At 42.1% G+C, this 27,475-nt stretch overlaps 1 protein-coding gene across 2 annotated transcripts; it reads right to left on the reverse strand.

Moving 5' to 3' along the window:
• Positions 1–3,949: 3,949 nt before the first annotated feature.
• ALOXE3 (arachidonate lipoxygenase 3) lies at positions 3,950–27,250 on the reverse strand. Of its 2 annotated transcripts, none has more exons than XM_044005198.1 (15): positions 27,005–27,250; positions 26,468–26,672; positions 23,532–23,613; positions 22,938–23,057; positions 22,270–22,392; positions 16,022–16,125; positions 15,240–15,412; positions 11,659–11,802; positions 11,196–11,399; positions 11,007–11,093; positions 10,378–10,547; positions 9,761–9,882; positions 5,718–5,818; positions 4,992–5,162; positions 3,950–4,713 (listed from the first exon to the last, which is right to left on the reverse strand). In XM_044005198.1, exons 1-15 carry the CDS (start codon positions 27,149–27,151, stop codon positions 4,534–4,536), a joined length of 2,133 nt encoding a protein of 710 aa, XP_043861133.1. In that variant the 5' UTR covers positions 27,152–27,250; the 3' UTR covers positions 3,950–4,533. The 2 variants fall into 2 exon arrangements, with proteins under 2 accessions (XP_043861133.1, XP_043861132.1); XM_044005197.1 differs by having other exon boundaries at positions 22,270–22,395.
• Between the last annotated feature and the right edge of the window lie 225 nt (positions 27,251–27,475).

Below are 27,475 nucleotides of genomic sequence, written 5' to 3' on the forward strand. Positions count from 1 at the left end.
ATCCCTAAAGTTATCCTAACTAATACCTAATCCTAACATCATCCTATAAAGCAGACATTGAATAGGAAAGCCGCTGGAACTAGAGTTGGAACTCACACATGCTTGTCAGTTTAAATTCTGCTACTATCTCAATATGTGACCTTGGGCAAGTCATTTATCCATCCATTTTATGGATCTCAGTTTCCTCATTAGCAAAATAAAGAGGTTGGACTAGATAGCCTATAAATTCTCTTCTAGCTCTAGAAATTTATCATTCTCTAATTAGAGTTAAAAATATAGTCAGATAGAAGGTTGTGTGAGAAAATAATGGGATTTGGCCGATACTCAAAGGCCCACCTGGAGATTAATCTAAACTGATTGAATTAAGTGAGAGTGATTGACTTTGCAGATTAGCCTACTTCAAGTTAATTAGATTGTAACCATACCTGGATGGCCCTTAAGGAGGTATTGTTCTCAGAAGCTAAGGACTTTGAACTCAGCTCAAGACCACCTTCAAGTCCAGTGAACCAATGGATTTGGATGATGCCTACAATCAGCTTGAAGCAGTGTGTAAGGACCGCCTCTGTTCCGCACTTATATAAAAAGCTTCCACACTCAGTTTGAGGGACGGTTTGTGGTTGAAGCAGGCTGGTGGTGGAGGACTTGAGGAAGAACCAGACCAGACTGGAACTCTAGGCTAGATAGGTCTTTTCTTAACTCCATGTGCTCTCTCTCTTTTTTTTTTCCTAATACCTAGTATGCTTTAATAAATGCTTAATGCCCAAAGACTGGTGCTAAAGCTTCTAATTTAAGGCAACCACACATTAGATTTTTTAGACAACACATTTAGATTTTAAACATCACAGTTGGTTGGGTCTTTCTATCTCTCTCCCTCTTAATGGCTCATTTCCTTATTAAGTTTCTATCCAGGTTCAAAGTATGAGGTATGAGTATAGCTAGAATTTTAGCCCCTTACAGTAGCAAACCTAGGACATATAGAATTGGACACAAATAGTCACAAATGATTCTAAGTCTTAATAATAATAATAAATATTTATATGTTATAATACATGGTTTATTTTGTATTTATTATTTTTATTTGTGATTATATGTTATATTTATTATATAATGAATTATATATGATATAACATAGAATAATATTTAAAATAAGACATTTACAACCTAAAATTTATATTATTACATAATTATATTGCAATATAACATATTACATATGAATAATATTGTATAATAATAAATAATAAATTTGAAATAACATTTAAAGATACAGGTTTTGGTTTACATATAATTCAAGTGGTATCATGGTGGTTATAGCAAAAGGGACTGAATCTGTCTCTCTACCCTTCCTCCAACTGGCTGGAGGGGATATCAGAATGAAGGAGTCAGGTAAAGTTGGGAATTCAGGATTTTCCCCTGGCAGTGCTTCAGGGAAGCACCTGCTGTGGACTAGGTTCTGGTAGTCTCAGAAACCCCTGTTGTTTCTGTGTCTGTTGATCTAGACGATCATATCTCTTCCCATATCTCTCCCCATATCTCGTGCACACTCTGCCACACCATGAGGTCATACCACCTGCTTTCCTCATTTTCTGTTGCAAAGGCATTATGCCCAGTCTTTAGCTCCTCAGTTTCCTAATGGCTTATCAGGAAGCCTTTATTCGTATATTGAAATAAAAATACAATAAAGCATGGATAATATTACATTCCAGAGCTAAGTCAGTATAAATTCCAAAAGATTCACAGTAAAAAATGCTGTCCACATCCAGAAAGAAAAATGATGAATTCTGAGTGCAGATTGAAGCATACTTTTTTCACTTTATTTTTCTTGCTTTTTTTTCCCATGACTTCATATGTATAATTGATATCATATTGCTTGTCTCTCAATTGTAAGGGGAGGGGGCTGGAGGGAGAGAGAATTTTCAACTCAAATTTTTAAAAATTAAAATAAATTATATTTTAAAAATAACTAAGTCAATATGTAGCTCATGGGGATCTTTCTGTACTGTTTAGTGGCTGCCATTTCTGTTTGAGTTTGCTATGACTTTTGTAAGGAATCATCTGGTCATTTATAATATGGTAAATATAGATAGATAGATGATAGATCGATAGATCGATAGATAGAACCCCCATAAACCAAAATTCTTGGTGGAGGAAGGTCTTCATTAATTTTTAAGAGTGTAAAGGGGTAAGTTTGAGAACTATTGTTCTAGTCTAATTTCCTCATTTACAAAGAAGGAAAGTGAGGCTTAGGGAGATTAAATGATTTTTCTGGAGGTTACCCTGCAAGTTAATGACAGAACTGGGAGCAGAACTAAAGTGTCATTCTCAGACTAGTGCTCTTTCCCTATACCAAGAAGCCTCTCGAACAGGGGTGAGAGAGAGATGGTAGAAAGAACACAAAAACAGATATCAGTACAGAGAGAGATGTTTTATATGTGTGTGTGTGTGTATGTATGTATGTATGCATATATGTGTATATACATATATAATATATATGTGTGTATATATATGTATGTATATATATATTTTTTTAAACCCTCCTTAAATATTCTATGTAGTCTAAAAGAATCCATCATTTGCCTGAGAAAAGAATAATCCAAATGTAACTACAAGATCACCCCAATAAACAGAAACAGAGCAAAGGACTCCAGAGCAGGAAATGTGGACCTGTCTAAGACAAAGGCATGAGAGGGAATTAGACATCAAGGAACAGAACTGAATGGAATTTGATCTAGGGGGCAGCTAGGTGGAGCAGTGAATAAAGCACCAGCCCTGGATTCAGGAGGACCTAAGTTCAAACCTGGCCTCAGACACTTGACACTAGCTGTGTGACCCTGGACAAGTCACTTAACCCTCATTGCCGTCCCCTCAAAAAAAAAGTCGTCTGGGGCAGCTAGATGGCACAGTGGATAGAGCACCGGCCCTGGAGTCAGGAGTACCTGAGTTCAAATCCGGCCTCAGACACCTAACACTTACTAGCTGTGTGACCCTGGGCAAGTCACTTAACCCCAATTGCCTCACTAAAAAAAAAAAAAGTCATCTAAGGGGAAGGGGAAGGAGTGAAAAATGGGTGACGGAGATGAAGAAGGACCTAGCATGGAGTCCCTTGGAGAGGCAATGAGGTGTCAAATGACTATTCAAATAAAATGGAACTAAATACTGTATAATTATAATAACCAAGTTTGGCCACAGAACACTAATTACTTGATTTATTTATTAACTAATTAATACCTCTCTCTCCTTTCATTGAAAAGGTAGGGGACTATAGATATAGAATATTGCAAGTACTTTTAGACATGGCTGATGCATTGCCTAGTTTTGCTGAACTTAAAAAAATCTTTGTCATAAGGGAAGACAAACTAAGTATGGGAGAAGAAAGGGGAGGAGCATAACTGGAAATAAATATAAAGCAAAAGACATAAATAAATGTTTTTATCACTTTTTTTTTAAATAAGGAAGTTAAGACTTGGATTTAGCAGTTGAAACTTGAACTCAAATAAAAAGTACCTCAATTCACTTAAAGTCTAGGTGGCTAAAGGAATTCATCTTTGGAATGTAAAACATATTCCCCCTAAATTTTGAAGCCAGATTCCTGAGTTCAGCTGTGTAATGCTGGATTCTGAGACTAAGTAGAATTCTTATACTTTTCCTACCAAGGACATTGAGATTTTCACATTGTATTAAAGCAGATTTAGCACTCTTTAAAAACAAAACAAACTAAAACCTAAGGAAGTATAACCCACCCTTTCTGTCAAAGCGAATTGCCAAAACTCAAAGACCAAACGGGAGCTGATCACATTCGAGTTTATTAAATCACCTTGGTTCAGGGGCTGATGGATAGGAAAATCCAAGAGAATTTGGACAATGAAGAGAGACTCAAGCTGATGAGTCCTCCAGATACCAAATAACTGTGACCCTCCAAGAACCCTAGGAACCAGACAAGACAAGGGACTGTGGTGATATGGGTTATCTAGTTCCTGATCTCTTCTAAAGATCAAAATGGTTAAAATAGACCACCTGACAAATAAAATTCCATAGAAAGTCAATCCCTTTTCTATCTCTTAGTGGTAGTGATGCTGGGTAGTGTCAAAGGATTGACCTGAGCCTCACTAGAGGAGGCCAGAGCTTTGAGTGGAGGGATATATAGGGAGAATATTACAGGGAAAGGACATGTAGTGGGGGAAGAGGCACAGAGAACTAAGATGGGAGAGGGAACATTTCAGGGCTAGGAGAGGAGAAGACTCCAGGGTAGGAGATCCATTGTTCCTATTCACCTCATAGGAGTGATGAGGGATAGAATACCCATCTCTCTGTGCATGCATGTGTGTATGTGATGGGAATAGGCCTGTTATTGAATGGCAGAGAGGCAAGGGGATAGACAAAATGACCTTTAGAGATCTGCTAGACCTGGGGTTTAGTAGATAGCTCCTGCTATAACCAACTCTGTGTCTTTCTCTCTGAAGGGCTGGAGAATGGAGGTATGGAGACCATCATTCAGAGATCCTGTTTACTACTAGAGGCATAAAAAGGTGGGGTACACTATATGGAAACACTGTTCTCAATGAGAGGAGGGTCTAGGTAAGAATAAGGTAGGGCCAGAGTCTTGTTCCGATTCCGGATGTCCTGGGAGATCTGGGCCAGGCAATTTTGGAAGGCAGCAATACTTTGCCTGGGGGCCTCTTCTGTAAAATGTTCATCTGGATATGTGCCCAGGGGCCTCTGGGAGAAAAAGAACAAAGAATCAGGAAAATGGACAAGGAGTGGCAGAGGGAGACAGAGACAAGGATAGGGAGAGATGGGAACAGAAAGGAAAACCGGGAAATGTTAAGGCAGGAATCAGGAAGAAGGGAGAAGGACAAGGATAGGTAAGGAAGAGTTAGGGACAAAAGAAGAGAGAAGGGAAAGACAAGGATGGAGTTATTGATAGGAACAAACTGGTACCCTGCGCCTCACCAAACATACCTCCCACAACACAGGGCCACAAACAAAACATGTACCTGGTCCTTGGGTTCTTGGCTGACCAGCCAGAAGAGAAGGAGATTATTACAAGAGATGTTCACTTCAGGTATGGTATCCAGGTAACTCTTAAGGGTGGTTGTACCCTTGGTTTGGGGCGGAGGGTTCCTCATGGATGATGGAGCATTGGGCATCCAGGCTCCAAAGTCATGCTGTAGAGAAATGGATTGAGCAGGATGAAAAGGATAGAGAAACCAGTGGCAGCAGAAGAAGAAGAAGAAGAAGAAGGAGGAGGAGGAGGAGAAGAAGAAAGAAGAAGATTTTTCCCTAATCACATTGGGAGAGTAGGTCAAGAAAAGGGTTAGGGAGGGGAAAGGATAGGGTAAGTGGGAGTAGTGGGTCAGGGGCCCAGTTCATACCTCCCCACTCTTCCTACCCAGCATCTACAGCTGGGTGAAGTGAGTCATTTAGGTAATGAGGAATCATCCTGGCAGGAGATGTTATTGGGAAAGGTCCCAGAAATGGTCTGTCATGCGGAGGAACCAGAAGCCCCACCCAGACTCCTGTCCCTCCCCTGATGCCTAGCAATAAATCTCTCAATGCAGCCTCAGCCCCAGTCACCACCCAATTCTGACCCCAGCCCCGAACCTAACCCCACCCTGATCACCACCCAGCCTCAATCTCCACCCCAGTCCTGACATCCCCAGAGTCTCATGGCCCCAAACTCTGACCCATGTGTGGCCTGACTCTTCTCCAAGGTCTCTCACCTGCCCACTATTGACAGCTGCATGCTGAGCAGAGCAGTTGAAGATGATGGCAGTGAGGAATTTCACCAGCTCTTCAGTGGTGCTCAGACAGCTTGGGAAACCTGGGGTCAGGAAACAAGTGATGAAAGAACAGGATATTGGGGAGGGAGGGACTTGTAACTTATGGTCATACAGATGGGATGTATCAGAAATTGGATTCTATCCCAAGTTTCCCTGCCTCTGGGTCCAATACCCAAGCCACTATAGTACCCTGCCCCTCTTAAAAATCACCTGATCTAACTCTTTTACAGACATGAAAACTAAGCCCAAGAGGGGATAAGTGACTTGCAAGACATCTGTCCAGAAGTAGGAAAAAGCAAAGACAGAATTAAAACTCAGGGCTGATGACTCCATTTTCAGGGTCCAGTAGCTAAATACATGAATATAATAAATAATTAAATAATTGAATAAGGCCTTTAATATCATTCAGACTCAGAGGATGCAGGAGGCATCATGGACTAGAGTGGTTAAGAGGTTTCTCAGAAGAGTCCTAAGTTCTAAAAGGTAGAGAGCATTTGGACAGCAAGAGGTGTCCAAATACCCCAAGAGGAAGGGTATTTTGGTTTCAGGGGAGGGGAAGAGACTAGGGAAGAGTGTGAGCCAAAAAAAGTAAAGAAGGAGGAACAAACATGAAGTGTCCGGGGTGGGGGTGAGGGGGTTGGAATGACTCAATTAGAATGAAAGGTTGAAGGACACTGTGAGAGATCAGGTTGGAGAGGAAAACCAGGCCCAGAGTATAGAGGACCTTGAATGCCAGGCTCCTTAAATTTATTCCATAAGCATTGAGAAATACTAGAATAAAATTTAAAGTGGGAAGAGACGTTAGAAATTATCTAGTCCAGCCCTTTTATTTTACAGAGGAGAAAATTAGTTCTAAAGTATCTGAGTGACTTGTCCAAGGTCACACAGGTAGTAAATACCATGTTGTTGTTCAGTCATGTATAACTTTTCATAAATCCATTTAGAGTTTTCTTGGCTAAGATACTAGAGTGGCTTGCCATTTCCTTCTTCAACTCATTTTACAGAAAAGTACCCAGAGTCACACAGCTAGTAAGTGTCTGAGGCTAGATTTGAACTAGCTACCCAGTAAATAGTATGCCCAGAACTTGAACCCAAGTTCATTACAACATTACAACATGCTGCCTGGAAAATGATAAGAGAGGAAATATTTTGGGAAGAATAATCTGGAATTAAAAATAGCACTAAGCTATATCACCCCTACCCATTCAAATGACGAAGGTGATAAAAAATGAAAACAGACAAGATAGACTGTTCCTTATAGATATTCACTGTTAATAGAGATGTAAACTTGTCCAACCAATCTGAAAAACAATTTGAAATTACATGAAAAAAGCCAATAACTGTTTATATTTGATCTAGCAATGCCATTACTGGGTTTATCCCCATAGGAAGTCAGTGAGAAAAAGAAAGTCACATGTACCAAAATATTCACAGCAGCAAAAAGTACCCCCCCCAAAAGCTTAATATGCTTTTAATATGGGCACTGATATGCCCATTGATAAGGGAATGACTAAATAAACGATGGCATATGAATGTGATGAAATATTATTGTGCCATAAAGAATGACAATCATGAAAAATTCAGAAAAACCCAAGAAGACTTATATAAACAATATACAACAAATAAAGCAGGGAAAAAGGATAACCCCAATGATGTAAATAAAGGTAACCCTAAAAGACAAAGTAATTCAGATCAAACAAAGTGGTCAATGTTGATTTCAGATGACTAAGGTTGAAATAAACGACAAGAGCCAAATTATATGTTCTCTCACCATAAATATATTGCATAGCTTTCTTTAGCATTTTTTTAAGGGAAAGATTTTATTAGGACTTGAGGCTTGGAGAGGTTGCTAATTGGGAAATAATTGCTATGTCAAAATAAAACGCATCTATTTGTTAAAAAGAGTAATCTGGCTATGGTATGAAGCCTCTTGCAATAACCCTAATTCCAAGATGATGCAATGAGGGTGACAGTGATACTAAAAAGGGAAGGGAATGAGGGACATTTCAAAGGAAGAATTAGTAGGGTTTGGTAACTAGTTGGAAATGATGCTCAAGGAAGAGGGAGAAGGATGAATCACAGATGACTTGAGATTTCAAACCTGGACTACTAAAAAATTAGTGGTGCCACTTATGGTGACAAGGAAGTTTGGAAAAAGAAGCTAGTTTGGCAAGGAAATAGGCTCTTTCAAACATGTTGAGTTGAAGATAATGGAATAGGAAGTTTGGTAAACGTCATATAGCTTTCAAGTGGCAGGGCTGGTCTTCAGATGATCTTTTTACTACACCTACCTACCAGATATAGAAGTAGTTTCATGGTAGTTAAATGATAGTTCGGTGGATCTATTCTATAAAGGATGGACGAGAAGAGACCACAGGCAAGAGTCTGTGGACAACCATAGGTTGCTGGAAGGAGAAGGAAAAGGAAGGAAACAAAAGGGTGGAGAACTAGGAAAGTACTTTTCAAGCCCAGGGAGGAGACAAAGAAAGGGTAGAACAAAGAAGGCACTTGAAAAGCCAAGGAAGAAACATTTAAAAGGAGAGGATGGTTTTTATTAAACTGAATAGCAACCGAAACCTAACCATTGGATTTTGTGATTGGGAGGTCCCCCCTGACTTTTGAAAAAGGTTCAGTGGAATGTTATGGGTAGAAACCAGCTTGCTAGGGATTAAGAAGTCCATCAAAAGGTTTTAGAGTTGAAAAGCATGCCAGAGATTTTCAAATCCTTCATTTTATAGATAAAGTAATTTACCCACAGGTAAAAAGCTAAGATTGACTCTATCCATTATGCCATATTGCTGGTAAATAATAAGGAAATAAGAAGCAGCAGGTATAGACGCCTTATTTAAGAGGGCATAGTAACGGAGGCAGTGAAATATCCCAGAAAGAATACTGGACAAAGATTCAGGAGACTTCCATCTCAGCTACCAGTTAGCTATGCGACAAAGAAGAGGTTTTGTTTCGTTTTATTTTAGGATTTGAAGACCTTGGAGCATTTGAAGGCAGGAGACTAATCAGTGGCAAAGAAAATACTGCAGTTGAGGAAGAGAGGATGATCAATAGACGAAGTCCTCTCCTGGAGAGAGGAATGGATTGGATTTAGAGCACTGGTGGAGAGCTTAGCCTTGGCAAAGATGGCTACAGCATCCTAAGAGAGGAGAAGAGGGGGGCAGCTAGGTGGCACATTGGATAAAGCACCAGCCCTGGATTCAGGAGGACCTGAGTTCAAATCCAACCTATGACACTTGACACTTACCAGCTGTGTGACCCTGGGCAAGTCACTTAACCCTCAATGCCCCCCACATACAAAAAAACAAGCAAACAAACAAACAAAAAAGAGAGGAGAAGAGACTAGACAGAAATACAGTAGGGTGGGAATGAAGATAGATGAAGAGCTCCCACTGGTAAGACTCAACCTTAGTAATGGAGGAGACCAGATCTGCAGAGACTGAGAAAGGAGCAGTGAGATTCAGGCTAGAGGAGAGAAGGGAAAATCTGAAACAAATACTCTGGGATGTATGCCAGGGAATCAAAGAAAGATGGATGAAAGGACTGACAGAGGCAAAGTTAATTCTGTCTTACATTTTTTCTCATTTCATGTGGGGTTCCTATTCTCTGCAGCAACAAAGCTGTAAATTCCTAAAGGCAGGACCCTGTCTTACACTTTCATTTCCCCTAAATCCAGGAACTGTTGAACTGAAATAAAGGGACAATGATACCATCAGAGTTAGGGACAGGAATAGGTCATAGATTGGGGATAAGAATAGGGTCAGAGTATATAGGTATAAAGTATGGTGAGTATAAGGACAGGAAAAAGGTCAGAATTATAGACAGTAGTAGGGTCAGGGTTAAAGACAGAAGAATAGGATCAAGTTAAGAGAGAAAAGTATGGTTAGGGACATCTATGTGGCCAAGATCAAGTTTGTGGTTATATTTTAGGCCTTGGATAAAGCCTCTAGAGGTGTGGTATGAATGGGAACTACCTGAACTTTTCCTGCTCAGGAATGCCTGGGCAAAAATTTCGCCCACCCAGGCCTGGAGTTCTGAATCCCGTTGCACAAAGATATCACTGGGGTAGTAGCAATTCACAATTTCATTGACAAAGCTAAATAAGAAGGAAAATAATAAGAGCTAGCATGTATATAGTACTCTAAGGTTTGCATATCACTTAATAAATGTTATCTCATTTTATCTTCACAACAACCCTGGTAGATAGGTGCTATACTTAATGCCCATTTTACAAATAAGGAAACAAAGGCAGGTGTAGGTTAAATGATTCACCTAAGGTGATATAGCTAATAAGTATCTGAGGCAAAATTTGAACTCAGGTCTTCCTGACTCTAGGTCCAGCATCTATCCAATACAATGCCTACCTGCCTAGAAGAACAGTTGGATTCCCCTACATACTACCATCTTTAGTCCTAAAACCCTTACCTTGTAAACCCCTTGTTATCCATTCTCCTACCTTCAAGGATCATCCCCCACCCCCAGGACAGAGGGACTTGGTTCTCTGACTCTCAGTTCACCTAAGGGGAAAGAAAGACTTAAAGATAATCCATCCCAATGGCCAGGACCTCCCATGATCTGGCTGTTCCCTTACTTCTCAATGGCTTCCCATATCTTCATGCCATCATCTCGGTAGTAGTAGTTGGGGATGTACTGGACCCCCCGGGCCTTCAGGTTGTCTGGGAGGCAGAACATGGTGTAGGTGAAATGTGCTAGGCCTGTACTCATCAGGTATAAGAGGCCTGGCCTCCCAATAGATGTAACCTAAGAAGTAATCACAGGTTATGTTCCTTCTTCCTCGAAGGAAAAGCATCATCCCCAGGCTCCCCAGATTTAGGGATAGGGTTAGGAAAAGATAAGTGAAAGGTTAAGAATAGAAATATCAAAAGAGAAAAGGTTAGGAGGACTAGGGATGGGTATAAGGAAATAGTATTGAGTTTGTAGCCAACACCACACAATAGGAAAGTGTTTGGTTTGATACTGATCTTTGGGTCAGAAATGGGATTTTCTGAGGGATGATTATCAGCAAAGGAGTTATGATTTAGTGGAGGGGCACTCTGGGAATTTGCAAATGAATATGGTTTCACATTTTGTTGTTAGTAACAAAGTGAGTTTAGGATTCTGTGACAGAGTCCCTGGAAACTAACCAACAGGCAGTCGATTTGTGAGTTCAACAGGACTACATAAGGGAGATCCCAACCCTCAGGAAGCCCAAACCCATACCTTGTCCACCAGACCTTCAGGGTTCAGCAGGGTGGCCCTGGCAATGGTGTTCACTTGGAGTGTGTATCTTGTGTGAGGGAGCAGGAGCTAGGCACGGGCACAGATTTGTAAATGAGATGGGTAGAATTCAAATTCACCCATCTATGCCCCCATACAGGCTTGAGTCAAGCTTGTCTCCCCCAGACCTACCTTGTAGATAGGGTGGCAGAGAGGAAGCTGGCGCAGGGTAGCCATGGCAAAAGCCTCACAGAGGAGATGTGTACAGAGGAAATGAGTATTGTTCTCATGAATGAGGAACTCTGAGTTTCTCACCCAGGTCTTAGCCAAGAGCCAGTCCCATTCTGAGTCACTGGGCAAGAATATTGGGGTATCTGGACCAGGGGTCTGGCTGAGCTGGGAGGAAGGATTGGAGGGAGGGTATTGAGTATGACTCAGAAACAGAGATGATCTCTAATTTCTGTCTCTAGTCCTTTCCCATTCCTTTAGCTTCCTTTAACCTCTCAAGCTTTGACTTCACCATCCACTATTACCCCCTCTACCCCTTCTTTCATGTCCCCCGTTTCTCCTTCCCTTCTTCCAGGCCCCCCTTCCCTTCCTTCAGCCCCTCCGTGGCCTAGACCCTCCCCATGGATCAAACCCAAGGAAGGTTCACCTGGATGGCCAAGGGTAAAAGAGCACCCTGAGGGTTGAGCCAAAGCAGGCAGAGTGGGGCAGCCACATACTGGGGCCTGCCATTCAGATGGCCCACAGGAGCGTCCCCAAGTATCCAGTAATCGGCCAGGAAAATCGATCCCTTCTGGTTAACACATAGCACACATGGAGAATCAGAGCAAGAGCTTTCCCTAGTTTCCCGCCACTTCCCCTACTCCACTTTTCAACTGACTTCCTCCAAACTCCTGCCCCTAAATGCCTCCAGTCTAATCTAGCCTACCTCTTTACTTCCTTAGCCTTCCCATCCACTTTGTATCTGCAAGACTCCCCATTTCCATCAGGCTCCAGTTTGTCTCTCTCTGCTCTCCATCTCCCCGAAAGCCTCTGGAATTCCTTCCCCTGCTTGGGGCCTCAGAGATTCCCCAACAATAAAGATCTACATTCTGATGACTTCACTCTACCAGCAATGCCAGGAATGTGACCTAATGGATTCCCAAATTCTGACTATGAATAAACTACTGAACTACTCCAAAGGCTCCTGGGTGCATCTTGGCTCTTACTTGCTTCCTTATACTGATCCACTGATCACTCTCATGAGACAGTGCTGCCTTATGGTGTCATATTTCAAACTTTCCAACCCTAACCCTGACTCCATCCTTATCCCTTAACTAAATCTAACTATTTTATTTTTTCCCTAAATCTAACTCTTAATCTAGTTCTAACCCTCTATTCCTACCCCCTAACCTCAATACCAGTCTTTCCCTCATATTAACTTTCCCTTCTCTTATCTGATCCCAGACCCTACTCTTAATAATAATACTTGCAAAGTGCTTTCTATATTTTATCTCATTTGATTCTAACAATAACCCTGGAAGGTAGGGTTAACTATTAACTCCATTTTACAGATAAGGAAACTGGTATGTATGAGGCACACAGAGATTAAATAACTTGCCTTGGGCTATAGAGCTAGTAAGTGTCTGGGGTAGGATTTGAACTCAGATCTTCTTTGACTCCAAATCCAGCACTCTATTCCCTAACTCTAAATCACATTTATATATAGCATTTTTAAGGTTTACCACAGTCTTTTCCTCAGAATCAGCCTGTAAATTAGATCCTAGCTTCTTAAACTGTGGGTTGTGACCCCATATGGGGTTGTGTAACTGAATGTGAAAAATTTGACAACAGTCAAAAGATTATGTATACCTACTTTATATACGTAAAAGTTTCTCAGAGGAAAAGGGGTCAGGAGTGGGAAAATTTTAGGAAGCCCTGAATTAGATAATATAATTATTATTCATCCTATTTTACAAATGAAGAACAGCTGATAAGATGGAGATCTGGGGTTTAGATCCAACCCACATCTCCTGATTCTCCTATCTATATAGTTACAGCCCATTAGACTGAATCAATCTGCCTTGTCCAAGAAGCTATTAAAACCAAACCAAACCAAAACAAAACAAAACAAAAAACCTCTCACATTAATATTTTAGGATTTACAAAGCACATTCTTTGAGGTAGGTATTGCATATATTCTCATTTTAAGAATAAGAAAACTGAAGCGCTGGAGGGTGGTCTATCCAAGGTCCCACAACAATTAAGTGTCAGAACAAGAACTTGAACCTAAGACTTCTCTGACTCAGGTCAAGTACTTTTTCCCCCATTCCAGAGGTGGAAAACATGACTCCAGCTGGGCACATTGAGGCTGGCTGCAAGTGGAAGCCTGAACCACATTAAAATATAATTGTGGGGAGTGGCTAGGTGGCGCAGTGGATAAAGCACCAGCCCTGGATTCAGGAGTACCTGAGTTCAAATCCAGCCTCAGACACTTAACACTAGCTGTGTGACCCTGGGGAAGTCACTTGACCCCCATTGTCCTGCTAAAAATATATATAATTGGGAAATATTTAACAAAATAAATAAGAATACAATAGAATGTGGATAATGGTAATATGTGGTTTTTCTAAGTCAATATGCAGCCAGGGATCTTTACTAGTAGCTTCCTTCTATTTAAGGTTTTTTTTTGTGTGTGGGGGGGGGGGCAATGGGGGTTAAGTGACTTGCCCAGGGTCACACAGCCAGTAAAGTGTCAAGTGTCTGAGGCCGGATTTGAACTCAGGAACTCCTGAATCCAGGGCCGGTGCTTTATCCACTGCGCCATCTAGCCGCCCCCCCTATTTAAGTTTGATACCATCTCCATATGCCCCACTGCACTCCAAGTGGCATGGTATGGAAGGACATTGGGGTCTAACAATGTTGTCTTTAAAAATGAAGGGGAGAGCCCCATATATCCCTAGTTTTACTTTCCTCTATGAATGCATGTGTCTAGATCCCTCTGGCCTACTAAAGTGTTTGGTCTGTGGCACCTCTTGGGATAAGGAGTTCTGTAACTGTATTGGTGAAGGAGATCTTCCTTCAGTCTTATCAATTACAAGGTATGTTTTTAAAAACTATGTCCACTTCTTCAACTATTTGTGTTTGTATCTCTCTGTCTCTGTCTCTGTCTCTCTTCTGTCTCTGTCATCTCTTTCTCTTCTCTCTCTCCTTTGTTTCTCTCTCTTTAGATAGCTATCTCTAAGATTGAAGGAAAAAGGAATGGCAGAGGATGGGGTGGATAGATAGTATCATGGAAACAACAAACAGGAACTTGGATAGGCTTCAAGAGATAGTGGGAGGTAAAGAGGCCTGGTGTGCATGGGTTCAGACAACTGAACAACAACAATCTATTTCTCTATCTAGATATCTCTCTCTCTCTCATTCTATTTAGAAATTTACTCTATCTTTCACTAGATATCTATTTCACCAACTAGGATAAGAGAGATTTATCTTGTGGCTGTGGATGGCTTCTTTACTGATGAAGTAGTATGCTATAGTAAATAGAGCACTAGACTTGGAAGTAGAAAGACCTATAAGTTCAAATCCCACCTTAGGTACTTACTAACCATGTGATGCTATACAAGTTACTTAACTTCTCTACCTCTCAAGTTTCTAAATCTGCAAAATGATTGGGATGGACTCTAAGATCATTTCCAGCTCAAAATCTATCATCCTATGATAGAGGGGTAGGGGGAACTGAAGAATGAAGCCACTTTCTTCCCATAGGTTTTGAGCTTATTCACTTTCACTCCCCGCCCCCCCCCCCCCATCAAAAGATCCTTTAATTTATCTTCAGAGCTGTCCAAATTCCTTCTTCTGGAGTTACAGTGCCCAGAACTATTTGAGGAAATTGAACTAGATTACCTCTAAGACCCCTTCCTGTTCTAAATACAGTGATTCTATGGTTATAGAAGCAATCACGTATTTTTTTGTCCCTATCCCAGATCCAAACCCAAAGCTTAATCCTTTTTTGCTCACACCCAACTAGATTATCTCCAATCCTAACTTCTCTCTTCCTAGGCCTCCCCTTACTTCCAATCCTATTGCCTACCTTATCTGTGGCACATTTTTTCCCTCTCCATCCCTCCTTCTCCATAAACCTCTCCTTAACTCTCTCCTCCATAATCCTAACTCTTTCCCTCACCCCATCTCCCCTTGGTAGCCCCAGACCAGGCTCAGTCCTGGAGGATGGCCCTAGCCATCCCTTGCCTCCAGCTCAGCCTGCAGACAGGTGCTGGGACCTAGGGAGGGAGCCACCATGGGGTCAGTGACAGGGAAGTTGCTGGGAAGGCTGGACAGTCGATGGATCATGACAGGATTCACGCCATTCAGGTATTGGTAGCCAAAGAAGTGATCCTCTTTCCAATGCTCTGTCACATACTCTGTAGATTGAGAAAGGTAGGAAAGTCATTTCTTCTAATTCCCTGGATACACAGGATAGCTAACTCCCCTCTACCTAATTTTCCAATGTAGGAAGTGGGGGAGCTGGAACTGCAGTTGAACCCAGTCCTCCTGACTCCCAGGAAAAGACCCCCTCCATTTCCATTGCCTTTCCCTTTTCTCCAACCACAAAATGCATAGATTAAGAATGTTCCTCAGTCTCCTTCTTCCCCATTCTATGGCTGGGAGGGGAGGGTGTCAGAGGAGACTGTTGATGCTATACCTGGGTCTCTGAAGGTGCCAGGAGACATGGATGTCTCTATGAGGCCAAGTGACTGGTTGGATTAATGGATCTAAGAGGACTTAAGGGTGAGTATAAGGAGCTGGAACACTTCCCCCATTCCTCACCAAGAGGGAAGCCTGAGGCAGGAAAAAGGGGAAGGAAGTTGGCTTCTCAAGGGCCTAGTGGAGCTAGGAAATTCTTAATACAGAACCTAGGATCTTTCCCAGACAAAAAGAAGCAGGAGACAGAGAACAAAGCCAGAGAGAGAATGAGACGTAGGCAGAAATTGAGCTTTACCATCAGACTCTCCCCAGTATCCCTTCCTCACCTGAGGTAGGTGTCTTGTGACAACAGAAGACCTTTCTCATGTCATCCAGCTTCTTCCAAGAGCCCTTTCGGTCTAAGAGACCACGGAGCTTCATGCCCAAGGACCTAAAAATGAGCAGATGTAAGTAGAATGTCAAGGTCTCTGCCCATGGCAGAGAGGGGAGAATAGGAAGTAGGACAGTCACCAGGAAGCAGAAGCTTTGGGGAAGTTATGAATAGACTAGAGTGTGGTCCTGGTAAGCTCTAAGAAGGGTATTCTCTAAATTATTATGTCACCCTCTCCCTGCTGTGGTATCTAAAATAGCACCAGTTTTGTTATTGTGCAGACATATTGTGAGACTAAGGAAGAGACTGAGGGTCAGAGAGAAGGAGACTGAAGGAAGGAGTGGAGAATAAGGGAGAGAGAAATGAGACTAAGGGAAAGAGAGGAGGGAGGCACAAGGACAGAGAAAGGAGAGAGTAAAAATAGAGAAGGGGAGATTGAGGAAAAGGCATGAGATACTGAAAGATAGAGAGAAGAGAGTGAAGGAGGGAGAGAGGAGGGATACTGAGGGACAGAGAGAAGGGAGACTCAGGGACAACGAAGAGGAAATCTGAGGAACAGGAAGGCTGAGAAATGGGGGTGGGGGTGTTGAAGCAATAAACTTAGAAGGTAGATTGAAAGTGGTGTGGTTTAACTATCACCGCTAAGTAATTGCATCTGCTGGAGGCACTATGGGATGGTGGGAAGAACACTGATTCAGGAGTCAGAGGACAGAGGCTCACATCTCACTTATGATGCTTATTACCTGATGTGTCAGTACTATGATGCCTACTCCTTGGGTCTCAGTTTCCTCACCCCTAAGAGAGTAAGGGATTGGCTTCCAAGTACCCTCCAGATCTAGAGTCTATGACTCTCCAATGTCCAGCTGTTATGTCTCCTGTTCTTCAGTCCCAGATTTCCAAATTCACCAACTAGATAACTCCTGACATTTCAAAATCATTTATGCTTCCTTATCTACTCATTCTCTAAACCTGCTCCTTCTTCTGACTTTCCAATTTCTAGGGAAGTTATTGACAGCACTGTACAATCCTGTCAGAATAATCTTCCTTATCCCCACTGCATTACTCTGACTTGATTCCATTTAACTGCTCAAAAACCTGAAATGGCTCTCCAGTGGACTATCGAATTAGTCTGGTATTCTCCACAATTGCCCCCAACCTGCCTTTCCAGCTTTATGTTTCACTTATTCCTTATGGGGAGGTGGATGGAGTAATAGAAAAAGTGGAAAGACCTGTATGACATCCTGGGCAAATCAACCTTTCCCAACCTCAGTTTCTTCTTCTGTAAAATGAGGGTAAAGTTAGCAACTCCCTCACAGAGTTGTTGTGATACGTTAAAATAACATTTGTAAAATACCTTTCAAATCATAAGGTTTTAGAGAAACTCTAGTTATTTTTGTCACACAAACTTTTTTCATTCAAATTGATCTCTTCATGGACCCTTGAAAACACCTGGGCTTCCTGCCTCCAATGTTACCCATGCCATTCCTTCCTTACTGTCCCGATCATCTGGAATGCTTCTCTGTCTTCTCCCCATCTACCCAAATCCCATTTGAACTCTCCAGATCTAATTTGCTTTATTCCTTGGACTCAATTTTTCTTTTTTGCAGGGCAATTGGGCTTAAGTGACTTGCCCAGGGTCACACAGCTAGTAAGTGTTAAGTGTCTGAGGTCGGATTTGAACTCAGGTACTCCTGAATCCAGGGTCGGTGCTCTATCTCCACTGCACCATCTAGCTGCCCCCTTGGACTCAATTTTTAAATCTTGTCTCCATACCTTTGCACAGGCTGCCTTCACCCTCCAATTGTCTAGAATTTCCCACCTCCTCCACTGGGATTCTTCCAAATCTTAGCTCCATCTCAAGTTCAGCTGATGTACCTCTTCCTAAGGAAAGCCTTGCCAGTTCTCCTCCCTCCCTTCCTCCCCAACCCCAGCATGTAATCTCTCTCCCTCCTTAAATTACTTGGTACTTTATTATCTGTATACACGTCACACCCTCCAAGCCTAAGTCCTTGGGAGCAGGGACTTTTCAGTTGTGTTATTTCCCCAGTCTCTGGCCCAGAATCTTGTTTGTTTTGGGGTTTGGTTTTTTTGTTTGTTTGTTTTGGTTATCTTTTCTTTCTTTGTTTTTTAACCAGAGCTTTAATTTCAATCATATAATGAGCTCACAATGAGGGAACTTCCACTCCCAATGCAGATCTGCATCTGCTCTGCAATTCAGTCTTAGAGAGCTACTGGGAACTCTGAAAGGTTCAGTGATCTGTCCAGGCTATAGGTGTCCCTAACTCTGAGGCTGCTATCCCACACTGCTTCATTCCTTTCACCTAGGCTTAATTCATCCTTGATAAATTGAATGGAATTGTGACCTCTCTTGCTGGCTTGAGCTGTTATCTAAACCTCATGCTGTTAACTTTTCATGTGTGCAGGTGTCCCCAACAAGACTGTGAGTTTGAGAGCAGGTATTCAGAATTATATTTCTGTCACACACAAAGCACTTAGTACATTGCTTTGCATTTGACACACCTTCAGTAAATATCATTTGATTTGATTTTGTTTTGGAGGAAAAGAAGGAGGACTGAGGCTTAGAGGTGAAGGTAGGGGCCCATAGAGAGACTAAAGATCTGGATTGGAATCTCTCCTCATACACACCACTAGCAAGTTAGAGGTTAAGCTTTCTTTGTCTTTAGTGGCTTCTGAGGTCCCTTACAACTCTAAATAAATAAATAAGAACAGAGGAAAGTAAGACTGAGGGAGAGAGAGACAGAGTCAGAGAGAAATAAGGTGTCCCACAGCCAAGATGGCAGAGTAGAAAGAAATAATCCAATTAACACCCCCCTACACACAGAATAATCTTCCTCATCCCCACTGCATCACATTAAGCTCCTTTCCAAAAATCTAGAAAACACCAAACTGAGTTCTGATTTGTAAATCTATGATGAGAAAAAAATAATAATTTTTGAAGCCCTTGTCAGCATGGGGAGATAGAGAGGTCTGGGGACACTGGGAATGGGATCTAGCTAGTAATCGCAACTTGAAGCATTCTAACTCTGAAACTGAAAGAATGTCAGCTGGTCCATTAAAGTAGGAGTCCCATATCTGGCACATAGGAACCTGACCTTATGCAAAGAACAGAAATAGTTGCCTACTATCCAGGATAACACATTACAGGGTCGCAGATCCAGTAGGGGACTGAGGAAGGGACCTCAGGGTCATTGAACTGGGCTGTGTACTGAGTGAGGAGCCAAGTACAGAAGCAGCTGTGTGACTCTGACCAAGGGATCAGAGTTGGGTCTCAGATCCAGCTACCAGACCAGTCTGAAACCTGATGTGGAATGGCCAGGGCAGGAAGCCCAAACCAAAATGGAGCCTGTGATACTGTCCCTCTGAACCCTAGGAAGTTTCCAGCTGGCTGATGATGGACGAGTCCAGCAGCAATCTACTGAAGCTCCGGCCAGGGGCAAGTCCATAGTTGTGTTGCTCAGACCCAAAACTAGGTTAAGAACTTGCAGATCTCAGACCAGGAGGGTCTGGATCAGACCACTTTGACCACAGTGCAAACTTAGAGATCTCCAGCCTGAGTTGTCTTTGAGATCCTTGAGATTTCAACACTTAACACCCTAGGAAAGCAATAGCAGGACCAAAAAGGACACAAAACAAGATCAAGCCATAGGCCTAGACATTTCCTCTAGAAGTATAAAGAACCTGGCCCTAAAACAAAGTCCAAAGACAGGAAATAAAAATGAAAGAATGAGAAAACAAAACAAAACAAAAATCCCACCAGGAACCCTCAAGACACACACTCAGAAGAGAATGACCCCTCCACATCTACAAAGCCGCAGATAGAAATACAATTTGGATATAAATTCAACTAGAATTCCTAGAAGCAAGAGGATTTTTTTAACAGCTAAAATTGACTTCCTGGATTCAGAAGGACCTGAGTTCAAATCCGACTTCAGACACTTAACACTTACTAGCTGTGTGACCCTGGGCAAGTCACCGTAACCCCCACTGCCCCACAAAAAAAAAAGGGGGCAGCTAGGTGGCACAGTGGATAGAGCACCAGCCCTGGAGTCAGGAGTACCTGAGTTCAAATCTGGCCTCAGACACTTAACACTTACTAGCTGTGTGACCCTGGGCAAGTCACTTAACCCCAATTGCCTCACTAAAAAAAAAAAAAGATATGGACTTGCAAGTAAGAATAACTTACCCAGGGGGCAGCTAGGTGGTGCAGTGGATAAAGCACTGGCCCTGGATTCAGGAGGACCTTAGTTCAAATCCAGCCTCAGACACTTGACACTTACTAGCTGTGTGACCCTGGGCAAGTCACTCAACCCTCATTGCCCCACAAAAAAAAAAAGAATAACTTACCCAGCAAAATTGAGTATAATCCTAAAGGGGAAAAAATGGATTTTTAACAAGATAGAGAACTTCTGAGCATTCCTAATGAAAAGAATGGAGTTGAATAGAAATTTTGAAATACAAATACAGGAATCAACATAAAAGGGTAAATATGAGTGAACAATCATAACAGACAAAACAAGAATGAGAGGGGAGGGGGAGGAAACAGGTATTCCCTCTATCATTATCAGAGATCACAGAGGAAGTTTAATAAGACTCTAACAGGACCTAGGAGTGGTGGGGTTTTTTTGTTTTGATGATCTTAGAAGAAAGGAAAAGGTGGCAGAAAAGAATACATGGGGGTAGGAAACAGAAGATGGGGGAGGGAATTATCTTACATAATTTGAGTGTGCAAATAGATTATACAAACAAGGAGGAAGGAGTGGAGGAAGAGATGACACGTGAACCTCACTTTCATTTTAACTGCTCAAAGGAGGGAAGATTTGATACACATATATACACAGATGGATGAAGAAATACATTTCACTTAATAGAGAAACAGGAGGGAAAGGGGAGAAAGGAGAGGAAGAAAAAGAGGAAGAGATTAGTCCTAAGTAAAACAAACTATAGCCAAGGAGTGTGGATCAAGAAGAGGGGTTTTAAATAAAGGATAAGAGCCTCTGATTGGGCTTTAGGTCAGGGGAGCAAAAGAAGATTGTACAAAATCTAGAGGATTGTGCTGAGCCCACTCCTCTTCCATGACCTTCTTTCTTATAAACAGTAAGAAAGAAACTCTGATCAATGCCATTTCCAACTTTTCATGACTCCTTTGTGGGGTTTTCTTGGCAAAAATACTGGAGCAGTTTGCCACCCCCATCTCCTATGGATGAGGAAATTGAGGCAAAGTCAGGCTCACACAGCTAATAAATATCTGAGGCTGAAAAATAAATGATAGATAAACAAATTAAATAAATGAATGAATGAACAAATGAATGAATGAATGAGTAAATGAATAAATAAATAGATAAATATCTGAGGCTGGATTTTAACTCAAGAAGATGAGTCTTCCTGACTCCAGGTCATCACTCTATCAGTTGTACTACCTAGCTGTCCCTAATCAATCTGCCCCTGATCAATGTAATGCCTAAATACAATTCCAGAGAACACAAGATGCCATCCACCTCCCAACAGAGGGGTGTGGGTTCAGGGGGAAAATTGAGACAGATATATGAACATATATATATATGTACACACACGTATATGTTGAGACAGATATATGAACATGGATATGTATATATATGTGTGTATATACACGTCTATCTATATATACTAATATATACTATACATACACATATACACACACATATGACAATACATATATATATGTGTGTGTATATATGTATATGTATGTGGACAGGGCCAATCCAGGAATTTATTTTTCTTTGCTATTGTGTTTTTAACAAAGGCTTTGTGTTTTGTTTTTTCTTTTTCAATGGAAGAGGAGGCAGGAGGAATTGGGAAGGAGAGAAGGTGGATTTTTTTGTTCATTGAAAAAACTAAAATTAAGTTTAACAAAAGAGATAAAGGTAGCTAAGAAAATAGGGAGGGGGAAGACATCAAGACCCAAAAAGATTGAGGGGCAATATGAAGAGAAAGCAGAACAGAGAGAACAATTGAGAGGAAAAAAGAAGAGAAATTGAGGGAACAGAAAGAGGAAAGACAGAAGGGCAGAGAGAAAACTGAGGGACAGAAAGAGAGAGAAACTGAGTGAGGAAGCAAAAGGAAATTGAAGGAAGACTGGAAAAAGAGGTGCCAAGGGAGAGGGAGGTTGTTGACTGAAGAATGCTGATGAGGGAACTAAAGCCTCACGCAGGTATAGCATTGGAGAGTAGAGAGGCCGTCTTGGTGAACGAGTATCGGATATTTGGCTCCATGTGTAACAGGGATGGGATGTCTATCTTCGAGGGGAAGCCTGGCAGGTAACGATTCCCACTTCTGTGAATGTCCCAGAGTGGGAAGAGGAAGAGGCAGAAAGAGAAATGATGAAGTCAGAAGGGTCTGTATATCCCCACAATCCTTTCTATTTCACCCCCTTCCCATTATTTCTGGAACTCCTCTTTCATCTCTACTCTAACTCTGTATCCCCCTATCTGGAGGCCAGTGTCACATCTCTACCTGAGACATCCTGCCCCCAATCTCCAATCAATGCCATCCCTCCCCTCTTTCCCAATTTGGCTCATCTCCAAATCCCTCCCTACCTGGTCCCACCCTGCTTTGATCACTGCTTTGCTCTGAGCCCCTCAGTGCTCATACTCCAACATCATCCCACTATAATTAACTCTGTGACTCTATCTAGAACCTCGCCATGACTCCTAGCTTCCATATTAGAAGAATTTACTAAGGGAAAGAGACCAAGTCTTCTCCTTCCTCTGTATGCTCTAAAGGGATTCAGTAGAGGATTCATTCTAGGACTAGCTACTAATAGACCCTCCTTTTCTACTGTCACATTCCACCAGCCCTGCTACTGGCCCTTTTACCTGGAACCCTGGTCGGCAGAGGGTGTCATCTTGGTCAAAGCAAATTTCCTGTCTGATTCCATTTCCTCAAAGCTGTTGACATCCAACATTCTGGGAAAGCCAGGGGCATAGATTTTCCAACTGTCCAGAAAAGGGAAAAAAAAATGGGTAAGAGGTTAAGGGTCAAAGTTAAGATAAAGAGGAGTCTTAGCATTTTCAGACTCATCCCATCCCAAAACATATCAAAACCCGTGTTCTGTGTACTCTACTCCTGGCATTAATGAAGACTAAGGCTCCAGGGTAGTCAAGAGACTGTGACCACAACCCATCAGATGAAGACCCCATTTTCCTTCCCCTGAACAAGTTTTGCCCATGAAAGGACTGGGCATTTAGATCAGAGTAATAGTTGGGGATGACCTCCTGACTTTGGCTTCAAAGTGAGAGTCAGGAGTCTGTAATAGGGCTCGGGTGGGTTTGGCTCAGACTTGAGGCTGACATTTCAGCCAAGATCTGTGTTAGGATCGAGATATGCAAAGATCAGGGGTAGGTTTCAATGTCAGAGTTGAGTTTGGATTCAATTAGGAACTGAGGTCAGAATCAACATTGTGCTCTCACCGATAACACTCTTGTCTGGCTCTGAGCTCCTTTTTCCGATGATCCAAGAGCAAAGGAAGGGAGTCATAGCAGATGATTTTTCCTGAAGGGGGTAGATAGCAGATATCAAGAACTTCAAGTCAATTCTAGTTCCTGAAGTTAAGATTTTCCTCACTTCGAACTTGAACATGAAGACCAAACCATAGCACTATCTCTCTAATCCCCAAAGTGACCAGCCCTTTCTTCAAGCTTATCTCTATCCTTAACCCTCATCCACCATCGCAGCTGCAGTCTTAAATGGCTTATTTCGCAGAGGATCCGAAAAGGGCCTCACACATGTCAGGTAGATGAGCTCTTAGCAACCATGTGGTCCAAGTCCCTCTTTTTTTTCCCAGGCCCAGGGAGAATTAGTAACTTGTCTAAGATCACATTCATATGGCTCATTTAGCAACTTGGCCTGAGCTTATAGAATTCTACAGAATAAGATCCACTTTGAAAACATCATAGAACTTCTCACTGGATGTACAATACTCATGTCATTAAACCCTCTACAAAAGAACAGGCCATCTCCACCTGCTGAAGCTTTATTTTATGCCAGAAAAGCGCAAAAGGTAGGGCAGAATATAGAAGAGCCAAACAGAATGAGGGATACAGCCTAACCCTCCACCTTTTCCCTCTTTAGGAGTGAATATTGCCCAAGTGTGATCAGGGGTGTTCTGGAAGCAGGGCCAAACCTAACTTTTGGGAGAGGATTGTTCAGTTTTCATTGTAAGCCTTTATACCTCACGAATCTGAGATCCCTCTAAATCCGGGCTTAATTTAATGTTCTTGTTGGTTGTCTAGATTTAAGAGAGTATTAATAAAGCAGATTCAATTTACATTATTCTCCTGCCTTGTAGGGAAGCTGGATATCTACCTATCTTCTCATTAGTAAAAGATTAAAAATGTCCTTTCTGAAGATGTTTCCTCTGGGACCCAGAGTTTCTAACTCTTCTAACTCTAATCAAGAATGATTTTGATTTCGTGAACTTTGTCCCTTTTCCCTAAACTAATGTTTCAACCAATCGACCAACTTATTAAGGGCCTCCCTTAATATGCTACTCCCTGTTTCAGGAGACAGAGATACAAAAATGAAAGTGTTCCTGCTTTCAAGGAGCTGAAATTCAATTGAGAGAGACAACCTATATACAAACATACATATACATATATGTGTAGAGAGTGTGTATATATGTGTGTGTGTGAATGTATGTAGGTATATACCAAATAAATTTAAAATAAAACCCTTAGGGGAGGAAGGGTACTAGTATTTAGGGGAATCAGGAAAGAGTTATGTCTGTTATGTAGAAGGTAGTGCTTGAATAGAACCTTGAAAGAGAGAGTGGGTTCTAAGAGGCTGTGAGGAGGGAGGAGACTGTCAGTACAGAGGAACAAATAGAAGGTGGAGGGCCACGTTTAAAAGGCCTGTCCCACTTAACTATAATGTATGGGAAGAGGTGCATGGGTAATGAGGAAAGGTAGATTGGGAGGCACTTAAAAATGATCTCTTAGCTGCCAAATCCAATAGCCTTTTCTTAATTCTCCTGCAGCTATTGACACTGTTGATCATTCTCTCCTCCTATTTTCTCTCTAGGTTTTTGGGACACCACTCTCTCCTGGTTCTCCCACTATCTGCTGATTCTTCTCCGTCTCCTTTGCTGGATCCAGGTCAGGCCCTCTAATCGTACGGGTCCCAAAGCTCTCTTCTCTTCTCCCTCTTATACTACTTCACTTGATGATCTAATCAGCTCTCATGAATTTAATTACTATTTCTATGCTGATGATTCACACATATCTACCTATCCTGCCCCCGTTTCTCTGATGATCTCCAATCTCACATCTTCAACTGCCTATTAGATATCTCAAAATGGATGTCCGGTGGACGTCTTCAACTCAACATGTCCCAAACTGAATTGATTATCTTTCCCCCTAAGCCCATCTCCCCTCCCACCTTGCTTGTTATTGTAGAAGGCAACGCCATCCTCCCAGTCCCTCAGGCTCAGAACCTAGAAGTCATTCTGGATTCCTCACTTTTTCTCACTGAATCTCACCCCCCCCCCCCAACCCCGGCCACATCCAATCTGTTGCCAAGGCCTGTTGATGCTACCTTTGCAAAATCTCTGGAACCTACTGTCCTCTGATACCGGGACAACTCTGGTTCAGATCCTCAATCACCTTACACCTGGGCTATCCTAATAGCCTGCAGATGGGTCAGCCTGTCCTGTCTCTCCCCACTCCATTCAGCCACTTAAAATTATTTTCCTAAAGCTTAGGTCTTGTCTGTACTCAATAAAACCCCGCGGTTCCTTATTCGTAGCCCTTTGCCCCTTCCTACCTTTCCATTCTTCTTACACCTTACTCCTTGACATGTACTCTTGAATACAATGACCCTGATCTTTATGCTCTTCCGAGAAGGAGACATACAGAGTCTCAGCTCCCTGAATTTTTTCTGCCTGTCACCCATGCCTGGAATGCTTTTCTTCTTCCTCTATGCCTGCTAGCTCTCCTGGTTTTAATAAAGTCCCAGATAGAATTTTCCCTTCTATAGGAAGCCTTTCCCAGTCTCTCTTAACTCTAGTGCCTTCTCCCTTTTATTTCCAATTTTCCCTGTATATAGTTCATTTGTACATATTTGTTTCTTGTCTTCCCCAGTAGATTGAGGGCAGAGACAATCTTTTGACTTTTTTTGAATCCCCATTGCATAGTGCCTAGCACATAGTAGGTACTTAATAAATGTTTAGCGATTAATTGATTGATTAAAATTAAAAGTCATACAGAGGTTATATTTTATCCTGGAAACAATTGGGAGCCACTGCGTTTTTAATGAGTAGGGGAGTGATATGATGAGACCTGAGTTTAAGGAAAATCTCCTGTCTCTCTAAGAACCCTAACCCTAGTTTCCCCTCCTTCTCTTTGCTCACCTGTGCCAGGTCGAAGCTCCACTGTGCAGTAACCCTCAATCCACTGGTAGCAGGGAAAGCAGGTGACCACTCCACCGGGGTCAGTGACTGTGATATAGCTGCAATACCAAGAGTCTTTGGGGAAGAAGGAATATCGTTCTTTGTGTAACCGAACTAGAAGGAGTTCCCCAAGCTCACAGGAGCTGTTTACCTTGTATTTATGGACCTAAGGGAAGTAAGTGGTCAAGAAAATCAGGATCAGAGACTATGTTCAGAATGAGGCCAGGCACAGTCAAGAACAAGATTAGTATAGAGTAGATGGGGGTTCAGACACAACAACGATGTTAAGAGCAAAGTAAGCAATCATAGATATGGTAGAGGAGCCAAGCTAGGCATAAAGTTAAAACTAGGAGCCGGGTTAGATAAGCAGTAAACTTTTAGAGCCAAGGATGGTTTGAGAATTATTTCCATAGAAAATTGTATTAAAAACTTAGAGAAATCCTCCTCCCCTTTCCTCGCACCACCACCACCAATCCAACCTGAGCCCTCGGTACTTACAGCCCCTGGGGTGAAGTCTCTGCCAATATGATCCAACAGCTGCTTGGGGCTCTCAGCATCTGTGCCAACCAGAGTGACAGAGATGGAATCCAGGGTCCCAGCCAGGAAGTAGGAGCCTGTGGCCACCCGAACTCGATATACCACCATGATTCAAGGAGAGCTTGGAGGCAGAAAGCAGGATGGATTGTGTCTGGGTTTAGAAATAGGGATGGGGATAGGACTGATGTTGGGGTTTGTTTTGAAGTAAGGATTAAGATTGGGATTTGAATGAGATTCCTTTGAGTGCTCGGAGAAGAGGTGCACTTGGATTTTGAAGTCTGTCTCACTTCTTGAGTGCTGTCGGGATGAGTACTCCACACCCACTTATTCAATTTCCTGACACCTGTTTTGCTCTCTGCCTCCCAGAGGGAGTGCCCACCCCATTATGGGCCGGGTGGTGATGGTTATCAGTGAAATGACAGGGCCAGGGAG

This window comes from Dromiciops gliroides, chromosome 4, assembly GCF_019393635.1.
Source record: "Dromiciops gliroides isolate mDroGli1 chromosome 4, mDroGli1.pri, whole genome shotgun sequence".
Classification (NCBI taxonomy): Eukaryota; Metazoa; Chordata; class Mammalia; order Microbiotheria; family Microbiotheriidae; genus Dromiciops; species Dromiciops gliroides.

Bases quoted from the DNA above. Each gene is read 5' to 3' on its own strand.
- ALOXE3 (XM_044005197.1), bottom strand. From the start codon at position 27,151: ATGGTGGTATATCGAGTTCGGGTGGCCACAGGCTCCTACTTCCTGGCT. The intron at 23,058-23,531 runs GTGAGAGCACAA...TTTTCTGGACAG, and splicing joins GCCAGACAAGAGTGTTATCG to TTGGAAAATCTATGCCCCTG. The intron at 22,396-22,937 runs GTAAAAGGGCCA...GGACATTCACAG, and splicing joins TCTGCCGACCAGGGTTCCAG to AAGTGGGAATCGTTACCTGC.